The sequence below is a fragment of the Etheostoma cragini genome, chromosome 1 (assembly GCF_013103735.1).
Source record: "Etheostoma cragini isolate CJK2018 chromosome 1, CSU_Ecrag_1.0, whole genome shotgun sequence".
Classification (NCBI taxonomy): domain Eukaryota; kingdom Metazoa; phylum Chordata; class Actinopteri; order Perciformes; family Percidae; genus Etheostoma; species Etheostoma cragini.
Window position 1 is genome coordinate 27,103,183 of NC_048407.1, and position 21,934 is coordinate 27,125,116.

At 39.4% G+C, this 21,934-nt stretch overlaps 1 protein-coding gene across 6 annotated transcripts; it reads left to right on the plus strand.

Annotated features, from left to right (window-relative positions):
• Window positions 1–1,293: 1,293 nt before the first annotated feature.
• On the plus strand, window positions 1,294–21,496 carry LOC117945101 (protein mono-ADP-ribosyltransferase PARP6). 6 transcript variants are annotated; one of them, XM_034872397.1, is made up of 23 exons: window positions 1,294–1,588; window positions 2,971–3,128; window positions 3,674–3,751; window positions 6,355–6,449; window positions 6,680–6,740; window positions 6,944–7,034; window positions 7,207–7,273; window positions 7,497–7,646; window positions 9,660–9,810; window positions 10,272–10,403; window positions 10,623–10,718; window positions 11,058–11,150; window positions 11,363–11,488; window positions 11,752–11,814; window positions 12,231–12,298; window positions 13,581–13,629; window positions 13,794–13,906; window positions 15,304–15,376; window positions 18,093–18,162; window positions 19,197–19,276; window positions 19,637–19,700; window positions 20,237–20,321; window positions 21,141–21,496. In XM_034872397.1, exons 2-23 carry the CDS (start codon window positions 3,126–3,128, stop codon window positions 21,241–21,243), a joined length of 1,911 nt encoding a protein of 636 aa, XP_034728288.1. In that variant the 5' UTR covers window positions 1,294–1,588; window positions 2,971–3,125; the 3' UTR covers window positions 21,244–21,496. The 6 variants fall into 6 exon arrangements, with proteins under 6 accessions (XP_034728288.1, XP_034728305.1, XP_034728296.1 ...); XM_034872414.1 differs by having other exon boundaries at window positions 10,350–10,403; window positions 11,749–11,814; XM_034872405.1 differs by having other exon boundaries at window positions 7,019–7,034; window positions 11,749–11,814.
• The last annotated feature ends 438 nt before the right edge of the window (window positions 21,497–21,934 follow it).

The window sequence follows — 21,934 nt, forward strand, 5'->3', positions numbered from 1 at the left end:
CAATGGACACACCTGTCCAGGTGAGAGACAGATCTGCTGTTCAGTCACCTTGTCCACTGGCCACGCTCATATCTGTCAGTCAGAATTAATGGCTGCTAACCCCTGGGCCACGAGGTACAGTAAGACACTGTCGGTATATGCTCAGATAAATCTCAGGTCTGAGCAGATGGGATGCCCTAATGCTTCAGTGTGTATTATCACTGTATGAACACACCAACTGGTACCAGTGAATGGATTATAAGAATAAAAGAGGAAAAATAATCAAACTACAAAAAGTGAAACCAACACAACCCCATGAAGGCACACATAGAAAAACCTAAAATAGCACACGTATGGTAAAGAAAAACAGAAAGACACAATCAATGCAATTGTCAATATCAAAACCAAAATGAGACATTACAATTTGTAAATATTTCATACTCTCATAGTACAAAATAAAACAAAAATATTTACTGACTGTTACTGTACAGTGTATAAAAGATGGGGGACTGTTCTAGGGCTACTACTAAAGTGTACTTTTCATGACCCTGGATCACCTATTCATATACAAGAAGTATCAACCTGTATAACCAGGGTTGCGCAAGCGACTACTGTTTATGGCATAATGTCAAACTTGTTACCCATATTTACACTGTGCCGTCAGGGCCATTTCCCTTTAGTTTACCTAATTGTGTACCAAACAAATGTTTGAAGAGATCTGTCTTTCTTCATTCCTCTCCTGACTACAGCCACACACTTATCAGACAGTTGGCCTAACACCTGTTTACTCATTAGGTCAGTTCTTAAATAGATACCTTGGTATAATGAGGGTAAAGACTGATTATCTCAAATACCTAGTGGCCATTGTCTCACACATGCACACAATGACACAGTGTATCATAGTTACAGGAGATGTGATTTTTTTAAGGACATTTTATATCCATTTTTAAGAACTGAAATAACTTGTTTTTCTAATATAATTTGAATATTTTATCAATTAAGTCTATGCATGTTTGCATCCAGCAGTGCAGCTAAGTTACAGGCACAAATGTAGCATTAAGCACATTTATGGTTTCTTTTTTTTCTTCATTTTTATTACATTATGACTCTTTACAGGATATATCAACCAGATGCTACCTCGAAAGCACGATTGCAGAGTAACAGACACTGACTTATGCAATCACATTAACACAAAGGCAGACGCATAGACATGAGCAGAGCCATTTTTCTTCTTGCTTCTCAGCAGCAGTGCAGTCAGCTGCAGGTCACATGACTAGCTTGCCTGTTCTCAGTGAGCATGCTCAGACCCCTCAGTGTTGTCAGGCAAACTATAAGACAGCAGTAGCAGCAGAGATCTGCAATAGATAAACACAGTCTCACACACACCAGCTGGATTGCTCGCAGACACACACCACAACTACAGAGAGACAGACGCTGTAGAATTAGAGAACGGTGGCTCCAGCTTCTCTAATCTTCTATTTTAATGGGCTTATTGTCATCTATCATTTCAGTGGAAAACAGCCACAGAGAAAGAAATCGGCAGGTGTGCCCTTTAAGAGGGGGAGCAGCTGAGGCAAGGACGGCATCAGAGTCTCCATCCTCTGTGGAGGTAAGTGTGGATGGATGCGGTGGGGGTGCAGAGCGTGGGGGGAGGGGGAAATCCGCCTGATTGCATCTGTGTTAGTGTTAAATATGATCAGAAAGCGGAATGGGGACGATGGTGGTGTTGGCGTGTGTGGGGGGAGGCAGTTTGTCGCGACTCTATTGGTATGTGAGACAACAGGATATGGGAATGGTGGGGAGTGGGGGCAGTGGAGGGGTGTAGATGCTAGCAGGGTTGAGGACATGGCAGGGCAGCAGACATATAGAGGCAAGGAGAGGAGCTGAAGTGGAAGATGATAATGACGGATGAGCCTTGTTTTATAGGATGCAGTTGATGTCTGCGAGGGTGTTTTTTACAAGAAAGGGGACAAACCGTAACACGGAAAAAGGACAGATGTCCACCACCAGGAAGAGAAAAACCACAGTATCATGATTATTTTGTGTAGGCTGCATGTAGATAATGGCCCAATTAAGAGTAAGGATGATTAAATTGCTACATGCTGTTCAGTCTTTGTTTGCGCATCTAAAGATGCTGATAAATGTAAAAAAACTTTATTATTTTGGTTTGACATGCACTAGGTTATGTAAATTGCAATTAGTATTCTGATGCTGCAGTGTGAAATATGCAACTCTGCATCCACATCTTTAAGTCTTGTTGAAAGGGACACCATTCCTCATTGTTTACATGTCTGACACAAAATGTGATTGTCCGCCATTAAATGCAGTGTAGCTGCCTCTGTTACATCAGCAATGTTGTTTACCCTTGCAGTTTTTCTTCAGATTTGGTCATGTTTTATTTCCAAATTCGGACCATATCAAATTAAAGATCCTTTTTTCCCCTAACCATGACAACTGTAATTATTAATTTATAGGCAACCATTATTTTATTATGTAAAATTCTTGATAAATGAATAATATAATAATCATTTTACTCAACCCTGTGCGCCTACAATGTATTTGATTTATGCAAATGCAGGAAATTAAATGGTGTTTCAAAGATTTCTTCCATTTTTTTGCCAGGCAAAATCAAAGACGTCAGTCTTACCATGCAATGACATCATTCGCTGTGCATCTGTAAAGGTGTGCCAACATTTGGTGCTTCGGTACTAATATATTACGTTCCTGAAAAAACAAAACAAACACAGAAATGGAGACAGCCTGTGTACTGAACGTACAGCAAACATTTCCCACACATTCTCTCCACAGTGATTAATGTTACTCTGAAAGGAGGCAGAGATGGCTGTTGCTAGGATACATGGCAAGGTGAAGTGCGGACCATTTAAAGAAAAGAATAGGAGGGCTCCATTTACAAAGCATGGCATCAGTGGAGATGGTCTCTTTGTTTCCTGCTATTGTCCTTAGCTTCATTTTAATCTTAATTTCCCCCAGGGTTTGCGGTTCTGAAGAGTGCAAGAAACAGCGGTGGTCAGCCAAATCTCTCCGGTTTTCTGTTCTCGTTCCTTCCATCTGGACATAGGCTGCAATGGTTGGCAGTATTCAAAGGCCCACACCTGTCTGAGTGAGCCCTATGAACAGAAGACCCAATGGTAAGACAGCTAGGATTATATTGGTGTAACCACTACATTCGATTAAGCTGTGTTATCCATTCATTTTTTAGTTTTAGAAAGTGTTACATTTTGTAAAATGGCATTGCTATGGCTATTTTCCATATACATGTACATATACATATACACATATATATGAATGTTGTATTAGCTTAATCTAAGGATATGACTTAAGTGAAATACTGTAGGTTTTTACAACAGGACCTGGGGGGTTTAGGTTTTGCTGGAAATGACAAGAGAAGTGTTTTTTTTCTTATTATTTGATTAACTCCTCCCTTATGATTGTAAGTTGAGTATTCTTTTGAAGGTTGGATTTCAAGAATATCCTGTCTTTTGGAAATGAATCACACCTCTTTGTCTCTCTCTTTGAGATGCCATATAAAGCAGTGTTTTGAAGCCCGGTGTTTTGAACGGGAGGCTAAATAGGGAGATGTGAGAAAGGATGTGAGATGAAAGGATGATAGAAAGGGGTTGCATTTTCTTTTCGCTTCACTATAATGGCCTTTTCACAATGTGTGGTCCCACAGGACATCAAAGGCCAGTGTTGGACAGACGAGGAGTCGGACGGGGAGAATGAGTCCGAACAGTTCCTGTATGGTATTCAGGTACAGCAGAGCTCCTGTATTACCCTTCCTACTTCAAATCTCTGTTTAATCTGGTGTTTGTCAGGATATTGACATTTTGTCTTCAATTATAAGTCTCAACAGCACTGTCTCATCTTTTTAATTTAAAAATACAGTAATATCCAACTTTGATGGGTGTGTTTTGTTGACCTACAAGTTTTACTGCTGTAACTTGTTAGCAGCAAATAAAGCACGGAATAATTGGAATATATTGAAATAATTTTGACCTGATGTTGGGGCCAGACTTTAAGTCACCAAAATTATTTGGAATGATTATTGTGGGGAATAGTTTTTGAGGTATTTTGCTCTGGTAGTAGACAACCGACTGACTGTGATTTCCATCTTAATGCATCCCTGTTGCATTTTAATTCATCTGAAGCACTATATTCATTTACAATGTAAAACATTTGTCTTTTAGTTTTGCAAGGTCTCAAATATGAATTTATGTTAACTGACAAGATCAAATCTGACAAATTACCTCTAAAGTACAACACAGGTTTAGTACTATCACCCTATGCAACTTTAAGTTTCAGTCCCAAGCAACACTGTCAAATTAATTTCCGTGGCTGCCATTTTATGTATCGTCTCATCTCATAAAGTTCAATGCTTCACTTCCATATAAGATCTTAATCTGTTAGTCATCTTTTTTTTTTACTGTTATCTTCAAAGTCCTGTGATTGAAATGTAAATCCAGTCTGGGACTTAAAGCTCATTGCTATGCAGTCAGAGAACTTAAAAGCAGCGTAGTAAAGATAAGGATGAAAGTGTAGGAACTGTCCTACACACTCAGCCGAGGAGCTGAGAGTCTGACTTCAAGTCTAGACACTGGAATTGTGCATGAAAAACTTAGGTCAGCTACTATTATTAATACTTGCTATTTATGGAGGATAACCAAATGCGCTAAGGTAACTACAGACCGTATTTAATGACAGGATGTAAAACCATCACAGACATACCAAAATCAACCAAAACATACAGTAAGCCAACAGTTTTAGAAATATATCCAAAATCCTCCTCTTTATTAAACGTCACATAATGTAACTCTGATTTTATTGAAAAAATATAAATTGTGTTTAATGTTGGATCAGATCTAAGGAAGGGATGTCATTAATAATAATTTCATGATGTGCCACGAGAGTGTGGTTAAAGAGGCGAGAGATTGAGTAGCACAGCTGATTTAAAAATATAGAAATTGATTTGATTAAAATAACGTGTATGTATTGAGTCAGCTGTAACACCTGAACACGACAGTATGTGTTGCGATTGAGAGTGAGTTAAAAAAAACTAGCAGAGAGGTCTAAATAGCTAAAAGCATTGGATGAATATATTCTTAGCTAAAAGCAATGGATGAATGATTGAATTAGAATGCTTAAAATAATTAATAAAAAATTTAAGAGTTAAATTGGTAACTATAATGGATACATTTATATTATTCAAAGCAATGAATGATTGAATAGTTGATATAAAAACATTCATTAAACGTTGTTGTAACAAAATCCACTTTTATGTAGTACATTTTCTTAAATAATATCTAGTTTAAAATAATCTTTAAATTCAATTGTTGAAGCTGCTAAGATTTATTTCCATGCTATGATTTTCACTCATATAACACATACTGTATAACTACAGTCTCTTACCACTGATACAATGTTAAAGCCTTCACAATCTGTATATCAACAAGCTCTCGAATGTCCAGGACAATAAGCCTATCACTGGAATATACTGCACTGCCTAGATATGGTCTCCTCTCCTGCTGGGAAAATCTTATTACATTTCACAATGCTCGTTTATTTTCACAATTCTTAATGGATTTATTATTAGCACCTCCCCCACTTTACCACGTTCCTCACTTAGAAACGTGTTCAGGATAGATTAGTTGTCCCAAGTAGGAAAATAGTTTTTGGCCAGACAGCTTTTACAGTTTTGGAACATCCTTCCATAAAATATACAACATAGCAACTCATACTGTACCTTTGCATATGTTGCTTTGCTTCAAACTTGGTTAAAAAGGCAACCAGACCTGCAGTTGTACCTAGTCACCGTATGCCTGACTTGCTTGGTCTTTTGTTTGTGTTTGTCAGATTGCTTCCCTTCTTGTTTCACCTATGTCTTTTTTAATGTGAGTTTATGTTGTCATGTCATGTTTTAACTTTTTGGGCTAATTGTCTGCTTAACGTTTGCTGTGTATTAATTAGCTACATTTTACATGTCCTCCTTTGCATGATGCTTGACCTAATCCTCTAAGCATTTTTTTTTGTAAATCCAGCTGTAAAGTTTATTTTATTTGGTTTGATTTTGACACGTTCTTGTGTGTTGTCTTGTTGTTGAAATGGCTAATTTAACATCTGGCCAAGGGGCAACAATTAGAAAATATGCCGTTTGGCACATTTACAGTGATGTTGATAAATGTGTTTTGTCCCTAAAAAAATAAATCAATCAATAAATGAACACATTTGGAACATGACGCGTGGTTTCACTGAAGGGTACTTAAATTCATCGGAGAAGCCTGTGGCGGTAGGTTAGAAGCCACTGTAGCATGTCCTGTGCTGTGATTGTGACCAGTGTTAATATACTGCTTGTTACAGGGGAGCTGCGCTGCTGACCTGTACCGCCACCCTCAACTAGATGCAGATATTGAGGCAGTAAAAGACATCTACACTGACAGTGCTGTCTCTGTTAGGTACAGCAAAGATACACAGAAACACCCCCCTCTACATATACACACACACACACACACACAATTCAAAGATAGTATGTATTCATTTTTAACTCTGCACTGTGTGGCAAAATATGAAGAAAAAAACCAACATATTTTTTCCCTCAAGTGATAATCACTTAAAAGGGTTGGAGTGTAATGAATCCCATTATTTATGACAAATTAACTGTATCTGTTGTTGTGTCTCTGATCAGGGAGTATGGAACCATTGATGACGTGGACATCGATCTTCATATTAACATCAGTTTTTTAGATGTGAGTCAGCATTCCTCTTTTTCTGCACACACCTCCTCCTTCTTTCCCCATTACTATTCCAACGTTGACATTTTGCAAAGTAACACATCATTTATAATGCATTGTTTGCTCATTATTTATTCATGCAGTGAGAAATGGCCCTAATTAGAATGCTAACTCTGTATATTTGTGTGTATGTGTATATGTGTGTGTGTCTGAATCAGGAGGAGGTTGCGACAGCTTGGAAAGTTATCAGAACAGAGCCCATTATTCTGAGACTGCGCTTTTCTCTTTCTCAGTACCTCGATGGACCTGGTGAGTAAAGATGTCAGTGTGGATGTTGGTTTTCTGGGAGGGACTTTAGGTATTTGTGCCACTCACTGAGCGTAGGAGGTGAGTACCATATGTGCTATACATGAGGGAGAGTGAAAGAACGAGTCTGTGTTTGTCTGTGCCCTGTGTGATAATGTTAGTCATCTTTACTCAGAACCGTCAGTAGAAGTGTTCCAGCCCTCCAATAAAGAAGGCTTTAGCCTGGGCCTGCAGCTCAAAAAGTAAGTCGGCAGCTATAATGTTTTATTTTTTATCATGCATAGTATATAACCTCAGATTGTGCATAACCAAATATGCTGCATCAGAAATAAGAATCACTCAAATTTTGGTTCGACTAAGCCACTAAATAATAATGCACACCAACAACAAAGTAGCGCAATTCACTGCCTGACAGGTTCACTCACATGCCTTCCTGCTCAACTGTCCTTATCTGTAACATGGCAGGATCCTGAGCACGTTCACCTCACAGCAGTGGAAGCACCTCAGTAATGAGTTCCTCAAGGCCCAGCAGGAGAAGAGGCACAGCTGGTTCAAAGCCGGAGGAACCATCAAGAAGTTCCGAGCCGGACTCAGCATCTTCTCCCCCATACCCAAGTAGGTCTCTCTTACGCTGTGCGTCTCTTTCAAGGCGTCCACACAACCTTCCCTATGTTTAAATTACAGCTTGCTGCATATATCTTAGGCTTGCAATTGACACTCAGTTGGCAAATGATAATAGCCTACAGAAACTGTTTTCATTGCATTGCAAAATCCACATGTCTGTTGTCCTTAATTTTTCTTTTAAACACTTCAATGTTTCCAAGCATCCTCAATCACTCAAGAAGAAGATTAATTAACCTTAATTACAGAAAATGATTAGTGTTATTTGTGGTGTTATTTTGGCATCTGCAGTATGTTTTTGTAGTTCTTCTTGAGTCTGTAATGATTTTTTATAAGAAAAGTATGCTTTCTTATGTTGTCACAACGGCTTTCAGGAAGGAATGTCGTAGATAAAGTTTATCATAACAAAAAGGTGTTATTTATCATTTAGAAAAAGCTTATTATTGCAAAATTATGGGAGTTATTAAAAAAAAAATTAGAGTATATTGTGCCCTCCTAGTTCAGTTCATTGTGTTCTTAACTCCTCAATCTGGAGACGCCTTTACCAGTACATATATCAAGGAAGGATGTCTATAGTTTGTGTTTCCTTTGTATTTTGTATTTTCTATTTTATTTATTGCTTCCATATTGTGTTTCTATTTGATGTTGTCGTTTTTCACTCTTTTGTGCATCACTTTGTGATGTCTAATCTAGTATGGTGCTATATGAATGGATTAACGTAATTACATAGAAGCAAGATATTTTCCCAAATCCGAAGATTTCTGTTGGAAGATATTTATGGAAATACTTTGAGAAGGTTTGTCTGTGAAAGATAAACTGTAGCAAAGAAGACAAGCAGGGAAAAGGAATCTCTGACACTGCATGTTGCAGATTGACTTAAATTCAATATTTGACACACTCAACCAATTCCCCAAGGAAGGAACTACTCTTCTCGGCCTCTGTCTTACTCCGGGAGGCTTTGACAGTTATGGGTGCACAGGGATTATAACTTGGCCCACTCGATGGAGGTCATCCTCACTAACTACTAGGCTGTCACAACATCCCCACAACTTGACAGGAGTCTCATGTCAAGACTGTACATGGATATTGTACTAAGAGTGATAGTGGAAGTGAACACTTCTTGTATATTAACAGTTAGTGACTTGAGGTACTGCCCAAACAGATTTCAGAGGTAGTATAATACTTATTCCAAAAGGCCCAGCCTGCTGTGATTGGCTTCAGAGAAAAATATGGCCCACCTTTGCAAAGGTAGTTCTCAAGCTATGGGTGGACATACTCAGATGGGGGGCGGTGTATTCTAAAACTAATGATTTATACTTGTATTAATTCTGCAGGGGAAATTACAGTGTTTTCACTCTGGTGTTAGAATACACAGTACACACAGGCCTCCAATACACACACATGCACAGTACCTATACATGCACTAATGGAGAGATGTCAGAATGCAAGGGCTGAACCTGTTGATGGACAGGCGCCCCTTGTAGTTTGGGGTTTGGTGCCTTGCTCAAGAGCAGCTTGGCAGTTCCCAGGAGGTGAACTGGCACTTCTCACACTACCAGTCCACCACCATACTCGGGTCCGTATTAGTACTTGAACCTGCATGAGAAATAAGGGAAGACCAATCTGAATGGCTTGTTGACTTCCATGTTTTCTGATCTAGACAGCTAACAAAAAAACTGACTGGGTCATCGTATTTTCTTGGTTTGTGGGTTGGTAGGCACTCCACTAAATGTGATTTTTTTTGTGATGTGTCCACTTTAACACATTACAGAGTCTTGCCATGCTTGATTACAGCTGAGGAGATGTTGCAAATTATAACATTGGTAGTTAAGATTGTATTCAAAGATAGATTATAATTATACACTCTAAAATTTCTGATGTGGCCTTTTAAAGCCAAACCCTCCACTATATCCTCTCTACAAAGGCATGGACAGCATCAACATTTTCTCATCATAGAAAAATGGTTGATGAAGTGATGTGCATGAACTGTGTTTTGCTTTTTTCTAGGTCTCCGAGTTTTCCTTTGATCCAAGACACAGTTTTAAAAGGGAAGCTGAGCGTCCCTGAGCTGAGAGTGACCCGCCTGATGAACCGCTCCATCTCATGTACCATGAAGAACCCCAAAGGGGAGCTCTTCAACTATCCCCCAAACAGCCAGGTCAGTGCCAGTCTGGACAAATCAGCACACCGGCATCTCTCAAATTTGGAGTCAGATACCTCTTAGTTTGAATCGGAATTTGCTCCATTAACAATGTTCCACTGTCCCCCCACCTATTTATCTTTAACATGTCTCACTTACACATTTCAACTTGTGGTCATAGTGTTTTTGTCACAACTCTGAGGCTTCAAACTTCGCACCCCTTGCGTTCCTTATACTGCTGATGTAGAAAATCAAGACACTATGATAAGGAGTTCAAAATAATCCACACTACAAAATGTTGATGACAAATGCGGTTTTAAGGCACTGTATGTTGTTCTTGTCTGCTCTGTGATCCACTCTGACCCTTTTCTCAGTCTCCCGCCACCTGCACTGTTCCCACCTGAGCCTTTCCTTACCCCTACCATAACATGGCTTGTGCTCCGTTTCCCATAATGCTTTGTCTTCACTTGACTCATCAGACTGTGGCTGTCCCGGCGGCCAGGGCCCCTGCGCAGATTACCACGAGGCAGCTGATTGAATTGTTTTTCTCATCCCAGGCGGGCGGCCACTGCAAGAACATCCCTACCTTGGAGTATGGCTTCTTAGTGCAGGTTAGAACTCAAGAAGATATGAGTATCTGCTGGTAGCTGGCAGTGACAAGGGGTGGGGCCCACAGTGCATTGTTGTGCTAGGACAGGATTAGTCAAATGTAACTGCAGTACAAAATTGTGCTTTTTTGAAAATTCTGCTGCCAAACTAGTCTTTATTCCCTAATATGGCAGTTCTTCAGGTGGGAGTGATAACTGGGAACACCACTTTTCTTCAAACAGATAATGAAGTACTCGGAGCAGAGGATCCCCACACTCAACGAGTACTGTGTGGTGTGTGACGAACAGCACGTCTTTCAGAACGGATCCATGCTGAAGGTATCAGAGATGAGAAAGAGAAACATACTGTACAGATTGAGAAAACCATTTCATTTTGGTTTAAAAATCAAATTGTGAAAAGCATGTTTGTGTTGTTTTATCTCTCTATTAAGCCTGTGAGTGGAAAATCCACTGATCATAGTGGATTTTCTGCAATCTTAGTTTAGAGGGAGCAAGATAAAGAGTTAAAAAGAGAGTCAGTAAGTGTGTGCATGAATGTTTTTGTGTAGATATGTATTACACGTTGAAATGACTTTATTTGTATACATCTTTTGTCTGTGTGTGTGTGTGTGTGTGTGTGTGTGTGTGTGTGTGCTGGCTATCTGTGATTATATATAGCCGGCTGTGTGCACCAGGGAGCTGTGTGTGTTCTCCTTCTACACTCTGGGTGTGATGTCTGGAGCTGCAGAGGAAGTGGCCACCGGAGCAGAGGTGAAAACAACACAACATATTGTATATGATATAATTCTAATTAGTTGTGTTTTGTTTTTTTCTTTCAAGTGATGACGTTAATCTCTGAGTATTTGTAGTTTCTATGTGGTATAGGAACTGATGCAGGTTCTTCTCAATAAAAGCATCAAAATGAGCCAAGGAGAGCATCACATGAAGGCAGAAAATGTTAATATAAATCCCTCTCTCCGCAGGTAGTGGACCTACTTGTGGCTATGTGTCGAGCTGCTCTGGAGTCTCCCCGTAAGAGCATCATCTTTGAGCCGTACCCATCAGTTGTTGACCCCAATGACCCCAAGACCCTGGCCTTCAACCCAAAGGTCAGCATCTTCACTGCTATAATCGTGATTACTAACTATATCAATATGCACATTTCATTCCCAGATGACATATCCATTTGTGAAACACAACTCCTACACCTCCTAGTGCAATGAGTATTTTCTTCTTTTCAAAGGACACATTTACAAATCATAACAATATTTCAGTAAACCTTTAACCTCTACAAGTGATTTTAGATGTCTGTATGTTGTTCCCTTTCTCATTGCATACAATGAATGTTTGGCTCAACCGATGAACACAGAAGAAGAATTATGAGAGACTGCAGAAAGCATTGGACAGCGTCATGTCCATTCGGGAAATGACCCAGGTACAAGGAAGGGATGGGAGGCAAAGAATCAAAGGGCCACAGTACAGTTAGGCTTGATGTATAATGTTTAAGATTATGAATGTTAATGTTTAAGAAATGAGTTTTTAGTTTATATAAGATCATCACTTGATGTCCACCCCATGGCTGAAAATGTCCATTGCAAAGTCCTGTTTTAAGTGGACTGTTTGAGCAGCATGGGTGGGGTCTTTGTTTTTTAAAGTGACAGTTGTTATTGATTAGTTTATCTTCTCTATTGCTTTTCTTTGCTCTTTTTTATGTAACTTGTTTACCCACTGTGGCTTGACTGCATCTTTGCTATCTATAAAACACATTGTAAGACTGTATCTTGCTCATTTGGCTTTGAAAAAAATAAAACAGCCCTGAAAATTGAAACACATGCTTGTGCGCTTTTCCAGGGCTCATATCTAGAGATCAAGAAACAGATGGACAAACTTGACCCTTTAGCTCATCCCCTGCTACAGTGGTGAGTAAAGAGTATCTGTTCCAAAAATGGGTTTACTCTGCTTTGCATGTTGAAGTAATAATGTCAAACACTTAGTTTTATTAAATGTCTGTTGTGTCAGATAGCATCTAATGAGATAACACAATGGTGATTGAGCCTTTGGCCAACCTTTGAAAGCCCTTGCATCTTGCATTTGCCGTATTACAAACTGGGTGTCGGTGGCAACATTCCCTGGACAAATCAAAAGCAGCACACACTTAGTGATGCAGAGACGGTAGGCGGAGCTAATGCAAAAGACTCACTTCGCAACTCACTTGTGTTTGAAGCAACTGCCAGTTGACTGACGTCACACACTGTTGTAATCTCTGGGAAAGTGAGATCCAAAAACATACCTGTAATACCACTTATAACCATAGTTGCTGCAAAAGAGAATGAAATGAAGATCTTTGAGATTTGACTAATTTCAGAAAATAATATAGCACTGTACCAACAACAACACTGAGACACTTCAGTAGAATATTGCTGTTTTTAATGTTATTAGTTACATCCATGTTTTTCATGCTTTTACAAGTCAAAATGTCTGCTGGGAAAAAGTCCTATTGTGGTTAAAGCATATAATAACCTCTTTGCTACGGCCATGGCTACTACCATGGCCGTAGCAAAGAAGTTATTATGATAAAGAGGTAAAAAGGTTATTATTATAACACACACACACACACAAAATACTACAGTATCAAAGGTAAATGTACTGATTATGCAGAATGGCTCCTATGTGAAGTGTTATATTATTATACAATATTAATTTATGCTGTTTTTATCACAAACAAATACAATGTAAAAAGTACCTAAGCTTTAATTAAATGTAGTTTAATAAAACGTACAATATTTCCTTCTTTTATGTAGCGGAGTAGAACTAGTAGAAAATGAAATGCAAGCACCAAAAACCGTAATTTAGGAACAATCCTGTAATGTAGTTACAATTATGTAATTAATGCAAATGTAGTTTGTTACTTTCCACCCCTGATTGTGACAAATTGTGAAGCTTTATTAAAGGTATTTTGCCAACAGGTTATTCAGCATGTATTTAATTATAGATAACAATTGTCTGAAGTGTATAGTTTAGGTCTGAATTTTCCTTGTTCAAAAATACCGTAAATAAGCTCCATTTATAATACAAAGTTCTGAACCTCACTAATCTCTTAACCTTGGTTATGGCCCAGGTGGTAGCACAATTTCTGGTACTTTAAATTATGTTGTGCCTTAATTACTGTATGTTTTGATCTTCTCTCTGTCTTTTTTGCAGGATTATTTCCAGTAACAGGTCTCATATTGTCAAGCTGCCTCTGAGTAGGGTAGGGAACCAGAATGACATCCCTTTAGTGTCTTGTATCAAATGAATGTCTTATTACTGCATTATTATGTCATTGAATGGTTCATACTCACTCTGTATCTGTCTGTTTGTCTCCCTTGCTGTCTCTCTTGCTGTCTCTTGTTCCGTATGATCTCATTGTGATAGCAACTGAAATTCATGCACACCTCCCACCAGTTCCTGCTGCTCAGCAGCCCCCCAGCAAAGGAGGCTCGTTTTCGCACTGCCAAGAAGCTATATGGCAGCACCTTCGCCTTCCAGTGAGTCCCCTTCGTTCCCTTCATTAGCTGAGATATCATTACCAGAATGGCTACTTTGAATGGCTACCTTGAGGCTTATAGCTCGTAAAGCTACAGTTGCAGAGTTGAAATCATTTAGGCCGTTAGAAAATATCAGAAAACAAGTTGTTGTTATTATATTCTTCAGCTTGTTGCTGTTGGGCAAATGTAATTTGAGAAATCACTCACTATAAATAATTGATCTCCAATCAAGCACAGTCATTGAAATACATGCATAATTAAACGCTACAGCGGTACACTCTGTCAAACATATACAGGTCTCTGTGTCTCGCCTGATCATTATGTTGCGGATGGAGGAACCACTCCAGCAGATTTTTATGGAACCGTAACAAACGGCAAAGAGCCGTGGCCATTCTCTTGGACTGAGAAACCACCATGCTAAGCCAGCACATGGAGCCAGCAGTATTGAGATTTGTACTGTAGCAGAAGGGGGTTTGCTGAATATTTTAGATACGCATGGCCCATCTGGGCACTCGCAGTGTGCAGCTAACACATGAGCAGTGCCTACAGTCTTTCTTCATTTCGGTTAATTCAAAAAATTGATTCGTTCTCAACAGGAAATTCCAAATTTGTACGTAAGCTTGGCTGCCATTATTTTTTACAGACATAAATAGAAACATAGAACATATAAATACATGTTTAGATCAGTTTAATGCCAAAATGTGAGACTTAGACAGAAATCCACACTCTGATTAAATGAAATTAAGAACTGATCCGTGTTTATTTATTAGACTGTGGAAACAAGAACTCTGTACCGCTTTGAAAATAGTTAAAAATAACAGCACTCGTGACACTGCTGTGACTGTATTTTATTATAAGACAGTCCAGATAACTGCACTGGGAGACATATTTAAATAACCCATCCTGTGCTGAAAGATAGCAGTGATGGGTTGTCATCTTTGATCTTCATCTTTTAATAATTTATTTTAGTACTGAATGCTATAAATTTCAAGTACTGTGATGATGTAACAGTCCCAAAATGTCCTTGCACAAATTGCAGAAATAGATGACTACAGTAGTTCCTTTGTGGTTGGCAAAAGTGAGCTTGAATCTTCTCTCCATGAATTTCTAATTCTAGGTTTTATAAAATAATTAGTATAATGATATAATGTAAAAACCTGTAAATGTTTTTTTACAGTTATAATTCAAGACATTATCAAAGTCAGTAAATAAAATAATAATAAATGAATAATAGTAAGTGCCCAATCAAAGCTCTCAGACAAAATGTGCCGCAGTGTTATTTAACAGCATGGATCTGGCCCACTACACATCAGTGGATCCACGCTGTCCTTATATTGACACAGCACTTTGTTTTATCTCTTCTTTCTTATCTTTCCCTCTTTCTACACTTGCTCTAGTGGTTCCCATATAGAGAACTGGCACTCTGTTCTGAGAAATGGACTAGTCAATGCCTCTTATACCAAACTGCAGGTACGTAACCCTGGCAGTTGGCTGGAATTTACGATGCATCTCCCCTCGGACAGTAAACCTGCTCTCTGACAGAGCAGGCTTGCTGTCCGGCTGATTCATTTTTGCAGTTAATGGATGCCAGCTTCCCTTTCGTCAGCTTTGCAATTGGCATTTTAGCGAGCGGGGCACACTGGCAGATTTTCCTGGCCAATGTTGGCGGCTTTCTGCCACCAACAGCAGCAGACAGCACGCCTTTTCCTGCTGTGGGACAAAGAGAGGGGGTTGTGGTGTCAGCTGTGATGACAGGAGGCTGCCTGTGTGCCCTGTTGGGGTTAACCACCTAGAGCACTGAGTAGGCTAGGTCTGAAGCTGAAGGATGCAAAGGACAAGCTCCATGGTAGTGAGTAGAGACTTCCTGTGGGTGAATAAGGAGGGCTTCCATAAAAGGTCAGTAACCGCCACCACTCATTATCTACTTAAACCTGGGTCAAACAGTAGCCTCAAAACCCCTTTGTGCATGAATAATGACAACCTCGGTCAGGAGTTTTCCCCAAAATATTTTTTTCTTCTTTAGGCATGAAAAAAATAACAAAATTCACTTAATTCTATTTTAAACACACATTTTCAAGGACTTTTTCACATTTCCACAGTTAGACTGCATGTATTTCAAGTTATTAACATTTAGAAATATGTATTTAACACTAGAAATTCCAGCATTCCGTTTACCCTGCCAAAACAGCGTGAGAACTTGTAAAATATGGCATTTCTTGAAGCAGTTAAATTATTAATTTTAATCTATTTTTTTTAACCCTTACTCTATTTTTTTTAAGCAAGTACGACTTGATAAATTAACTATTTCAAAGTCAGTTTATTGACTTTAAGCTCTTTTACTATAGATCAAACATCTATTGTGTTGTGTGTCTGTGTGTGTCTGTGTGTCACACAGACACACACAGACACACAACGCTCTCAGTACATGCTCCAGTTGTAGACACCTCTGTCCCGTATTGAGCCGACACAAAAGAATATAAATATTTATAATCACTTTAGCTACTGCAGTAGGCTAGGGTTAGAAACTGCTAACGTTACACAAGTTACGTCTAACTAGGATGTATAATGTCATTGCTGGACTGTAACCGAGGCACCTGAGTGGGGCGCTCCATGATGGGTCATTAAAAAAAATGGGGGCAAGGGTCTACTACTAAAGAGGTATTGGCAGGATATTTCTGAGCCGCTAAGCATGGTAGGTCCAAAATTGGATTTGCTACAATGGTCGGCGTAGTTAGGTCTAGGCATGGGGAGTGGGGATTGGTTAGGGTTAGGGTAAGAATATCAGGGTTAAGCAGAATAAGGCGGGTCAAGAAGCATGTCCTTTGACGTCAACACGTCTAGCAAATCAGATCTAGCATCTACAGCTTAGCATGTGTGTCTGTCTGTCAGCCATCTTGGATTTGTGAAATTTGTGTTGTACTCACATCGGCTGGACAGTGGGAAGCAGTGTGTGGAATGACAGACTATTGTCCATTGTGGTGGCTGGTGTGGTAATACCATTAAAAACCATGCATATGCACGGAAATGACCACCACAATGCCCAAAAGTGTTAGAGAGTTCTTTTAAACCTAATTAATACCAGATGAGTATGATTGACAAAAAAAATGACCATAAAGATAGTTTTAACGAAGAAGCAGAAAACCAAACCTTCTTTCAAAGTGTCTTCGCTCAGGTCTGCACACATATGCATTTTTATATTGTTTTACCAAGGTTGTTGTTACGCTCTGTGACCCAGGTCTGTAAAAGATAAATAACTAAAGCAAGAAAAGAAGAAGTGAGCGCTAGAGAGTGAAGAATTGTCTCGTATGCACAATACTGCAGATAATGACTTCTTGGAGATACAGCGGCATGTCCTGAAAATAGATGAAAAACAATTAAATGTGAAATCTGAAGCATCTTTGAAATGTTCACGTCGGCCGTGATTGCTCCATCATGCTGATGTGTGTCATTTATGCCTTCTTTGTTCTCCGACTTTCATAGCTCTCCAGCTTTGATCTGGCATCACTGCTCATCTGCCTCCTCTTTCTCTTCTCCGCTTTTCACCCCCCCTTCCTCTGTCATTGTATTTCACAGGAGTAGGACTGAGTCCGCCTCCAGCTCCAACCATCACACACAACCTCTCTTCTATTGTTCCTTTTCATTTCTTCCAGATGTGCCACTTCCTGACCTCCGTCTCCTTTACATTACTTTCCCGACCTATCAAGCTGCTCTTTGTTCTTCCTCTCGTTTCTCCGCTGGTTTCACTTTGGCTTATGAACACCATCTCACACCTTGTTTCTTCTCATTCTGGACCTTCTTTTGTGAAGGCTTATCATTATTATCAGTCATCCTCATACTTAACCATCTTTACCTTCAAGCCAGCATACAGTGTCTCATTTCTCTTGTCAGCATTGCTTGAGCACCTCAACATTTTATGCACAATTTTCTTTTACAAAATGCAAGAGCACCATATTATCTTTTCTGGACTACATTATGTTGTAAGCAGATGGTGACTGTGTGGGTTATAGGAGTTGTTTCATCTCACTGGAATTATAAAATTATCTTTTCTCTCCTTGGCTCTTTGGCTCGCCATTCACCCATTTTCGTGTGTGCGTGCGTGTGCGTGTGCGTGCGTGCATAAAAGTGAGGTTGTCCTGTGCAACTGCTCAGTGACCCTTCCTTCCTTCCTGCTTTTTTCAAACCCAAGCTGCATGGGGCAGCGTATGGAAAGGGGATCTATCTGAGCCCCATCTCCAGCATATCTTTTGGATACTCAGGTAGGAACGGCTCATTCCTCGCCACCCAGCCCCCTCCCCCTAAACACTCTCCCCTTTATTCCATGTTGACCGAGTACGCTCTATGTTTGTTACGTGGCCTGGTATCATCCTGGAACACTTCATTTTCATATGTGGGCGCTGTCCTCCATGCTATCCTATTGTGCTGCTCTGTGTTGTGTGTCCATTTTTTGGGTGCTGGACTTGGGCCTCTGAGCTTGCGTGCCGCCTATCATACTATACATTATGTCATGGCTGTGTAAAATGGAACTGTCAGTGGATCCGTGTGTATGACTTTGTATTTTGTTGGTTTAAAATATTATTTTCATTTTCTGGAAAGGGGGTGAAGAGACAAGTCCGTACCCCCCCATGTGTATTTCCACTAAACACAATTTCACAGGTTGGTTTTGAGGTTTCCAACTGTGATTGTGGCGCTAATTATGAAATCATACAGTATGTGAGGTCAGCAGGTTGAAAAATGGGCCCATCTGTTATGCATAATAAGAAGCCCTTAAAATATAGATGTTCCAATAGTCATACCAGTAGCTGGTAACACAGTGATTTTATGCACGGATCCAGTTCCACTTAACTTAGCCCCAAGAAAGTATACTTTAGGTATTTTAATTATATTCTCTTGCCGTTTTGACTCACTGTCAAACCGGATAATATAAGAAAGTTCTGTGGCGTTCATTGTTTGTGTTTGTTCATGTTTCACAAAGAATTTAACAACAACAATAGAAATCAGGGGCCCCTGTGGGTTCACGGACCTCACTTTGGGAACCAGTGATTTAAGAAAAGCAGTACTTGCTATATCACCTTTTTGTGTCAATTCTGAATGTTGTAATTTAATTTTGTAATGTAGATATATTGAGTAGCGTTTTGGAACAACCTTCATATGAAGGTTGGCACTGTGGGGAATAACTGCTCTGTACAAGGAGCTCGAGACCACTAGAGGAAGGTTTTTCACAGCTTGTCTGACTCAAGGTAAGGTCGTTCTGACTCAGGGTTGTTTGCTCTCTGTCTGCTGCTTATTGCAGGAATGGGGAAAGGACAGCACCGCATGCCCACCAAAGATGAACTGGTGCAGCGTTACAACCGCATGAATACCATACCACAGGTGAGAGAACTGGAAACACAACATCCTGACACATAAAGGTATACCATATATTTTTAAAAGATGGTTGGGTTCCACGAATTCAGAATACCATCACATACAGAAGCTACTCCAATAAAGGGCCAGCAACATGAAGTGATTTGAAGCATGGAGAGAACTGTGAGCTGTTCAGTGAATTTCAAATGTTTGGTATTCTGAGTACAAATGTTCCTTGTGTACTGGTTATCACTATTAACACTGTACAGAGTCAGTGTTTGTAATGGTCAGGGTTTGAACATTCTTCTTGGATATCATCAGCTCAGTGAGATCATGGTATTTACTGGAGCAGCTTTGTGAAACTAAACTGTTTTCTTTTTGCCATAGAGCCGTCCAATACAATCAAGGTTTCTTCAGAGTCGAAATCTCAACTGCATCGCTTTGTGTGAAGGTAATCCCAAACAGACTATAGCATACGTGTTCAAGCTGAGATGATAGTGAATATGTGGCGTTAGTATATTCGATTAATGTTCTTTGATGTGTATCTGTCTCCAAACGAATGCACAAAATGTAAAGAATATTATATTGATTAATTAATATATTATCTAATACACACTTTTAGAGAATACAGTGTTTCCTTTATCAAAGTTGTAAACAATTTCATAAAGTTGGACATTTCAAATCTAAATAAAACTGGCTAATGTGACTCCTGTGTTAATGTGCAGTTTAGGAAAGCCATAGCAATTATCGTAATATAATCCTCATTATAATAGAAAAACAACATATATAAAAAAACAAATAAGGTTAATCAGTTAGGATAAAAAGCTGAGTTTAAGCCATTAAGCTTTAGTGAATAGTATGTATTATATAATGCCACAAACAACAGCAACTCAATATCAAATAGTAATAATAACAGAATAAGAAGAAAGTAAACAGAAACCACCATTTCCAATTTTGTGGTGAAAAATGCATCTTTTTTTCCAACAGTTATCACATCTAAGGATCTGCAGAAACATGGTAACATCTGGGTGTGTCCAGTATCTGACCATGTCTGTACTCGCTTCTTTTTTGTGTAAGTATTCCCAAAACTTTTAAACTCCTGGATCACTTCCTCAGAATGAATTAATGCGTAATTACCAGATGAGCTTGCATAGATACCAGGCAGCAAATAATCATCATAATAATCCCACTTAAATGCATAGTTCATCACTCAGGTTGCTTGTTTTTTTTTCCTGCTAAACCGCACATGATGAAGGTGATTTAATGAAGAGTTATGGTGCATGCTGCAGTTGCCCCTCATCACGAATCATCATTTTAAATTAGCAGTGGATAAATTGTCCTGATGGTTGAGTTTTGTTACCGCTTCACTGAACTGGGTTCCTCTCAGGTCATAGCCTTTCTACTTGATGTTTAAAACTGTGTTTTGAAACTCATGAAATATCTAATAACTGGCTGCGGATGTTAGTGTTCTGAGTCCATGCTTTTGACACAAAGGCAGTCACCAAATGGCAAAGTCTAGTATCATGTTCACTGCTGTCCTCTGAGTTGGAAATTAGGTTTGAGATGGCCTGCACCCAAATTTAAATCACAGATAAATACAATTTAATTCCGAATTTGAGCTTAGTGTATTACTAATAACACTATAAATCACTAATTCACTTGCTTCTTGACAAGAGCAACTCACAGGTTAACTTTTCTATTATAAGTATTATGCATTGTTTATGAGATAAGAATAAATGTTATGCTATGTATCTTTGAACTTGGTCCTTATAGTATTAGAAAAAATGAGGGAGTGAGCAAGACAGGGTGATAAAAACTTAAACATCTATTGATGAAAAGTAAAATTAAATAAATCAAAAACGTATGTGTACTCATCTATGTGGATGTGCAGGTACGAGGATGGCCAAGTAGGAGATGCCAACATCAACACCCAGGAGCCTAAGGTGCAGAAAGAGATCATGCGTGTGATTGGAACCCAGATCTACTCCAGCTAATGGCAGTTCTCCCTACGTCTCTCTGGCGGAGGCACACAGAAAGGCAGACAGCGAATGTTTGGGCGGGGCCGACCTCAGGCCCGATACAGAAGGCTGAGGGAGCTATTGAGCACATGAAGTTGTTTTGTTCATTTCCCCTCATTTTCCTCTCAATTGTTTGTTCCTCTTCTCCGAGTGGTTACACATTACATGTTCATTTAACCTTCAGTTAAAGTCAGTCTGCTTCTCTCCGTTAACACACTCATGAAGAAAAGGATTGTGGCACTACCTTTGTGGGGACTCGTCATTGACATGATGTATTCCCTAGCCCCTTGCCCTAACCTTAACCATCACAACTAAATGCTTAACTTTAACTTTTACCCTCACCCTTACCATAACATAAGTCTAACCCTAATCCGAAAACAAAGTTTTAACCCTCAAACAGCTCTTTAAACTTGTGGGGACCAGCATTTTGGTCCCACAAAGCTGTTGGGACCCTACAAGTATACTGGACTCCTGGTTTTTGGACCCCACAAATATAGTTAAACAAGACCACACACAGACACACAAACACACACACACGCACACACACATGCACACACACATGTACACACACACACTCAACCATTGGTTGACTGCGCTTTCTCCTTTCTTTCTGCACTTTTACCAATTCTCTGGACTAATGATCTCTATTTGTCATTTCTCTTTGTGA

Bases quoted from the DNA above. Each gene is read 5' to 3' on its own strand.
- LOC117945101 (XM_034872373.1), top strand. From the start codon at position 3,644: ATGGCCTTTTCACAATGTGTGGTCCCACAGGACATCAAAGGCCAGTGT. The intron at 19,277-19,636 runs GTGAGAGAACTG...TTTTTGCCATAG, and splicing joins GCATGAATACCATACCACAG to AGCCGTCCAATACAATCAAG. The intron at 20,322-21,140 runs GTAAGTATTCCC...GTGGATGTGCAG, and splicing joins TGTACTCGCTTCTTTTTTGT to GTACGAGGATGGCCAAGTAG.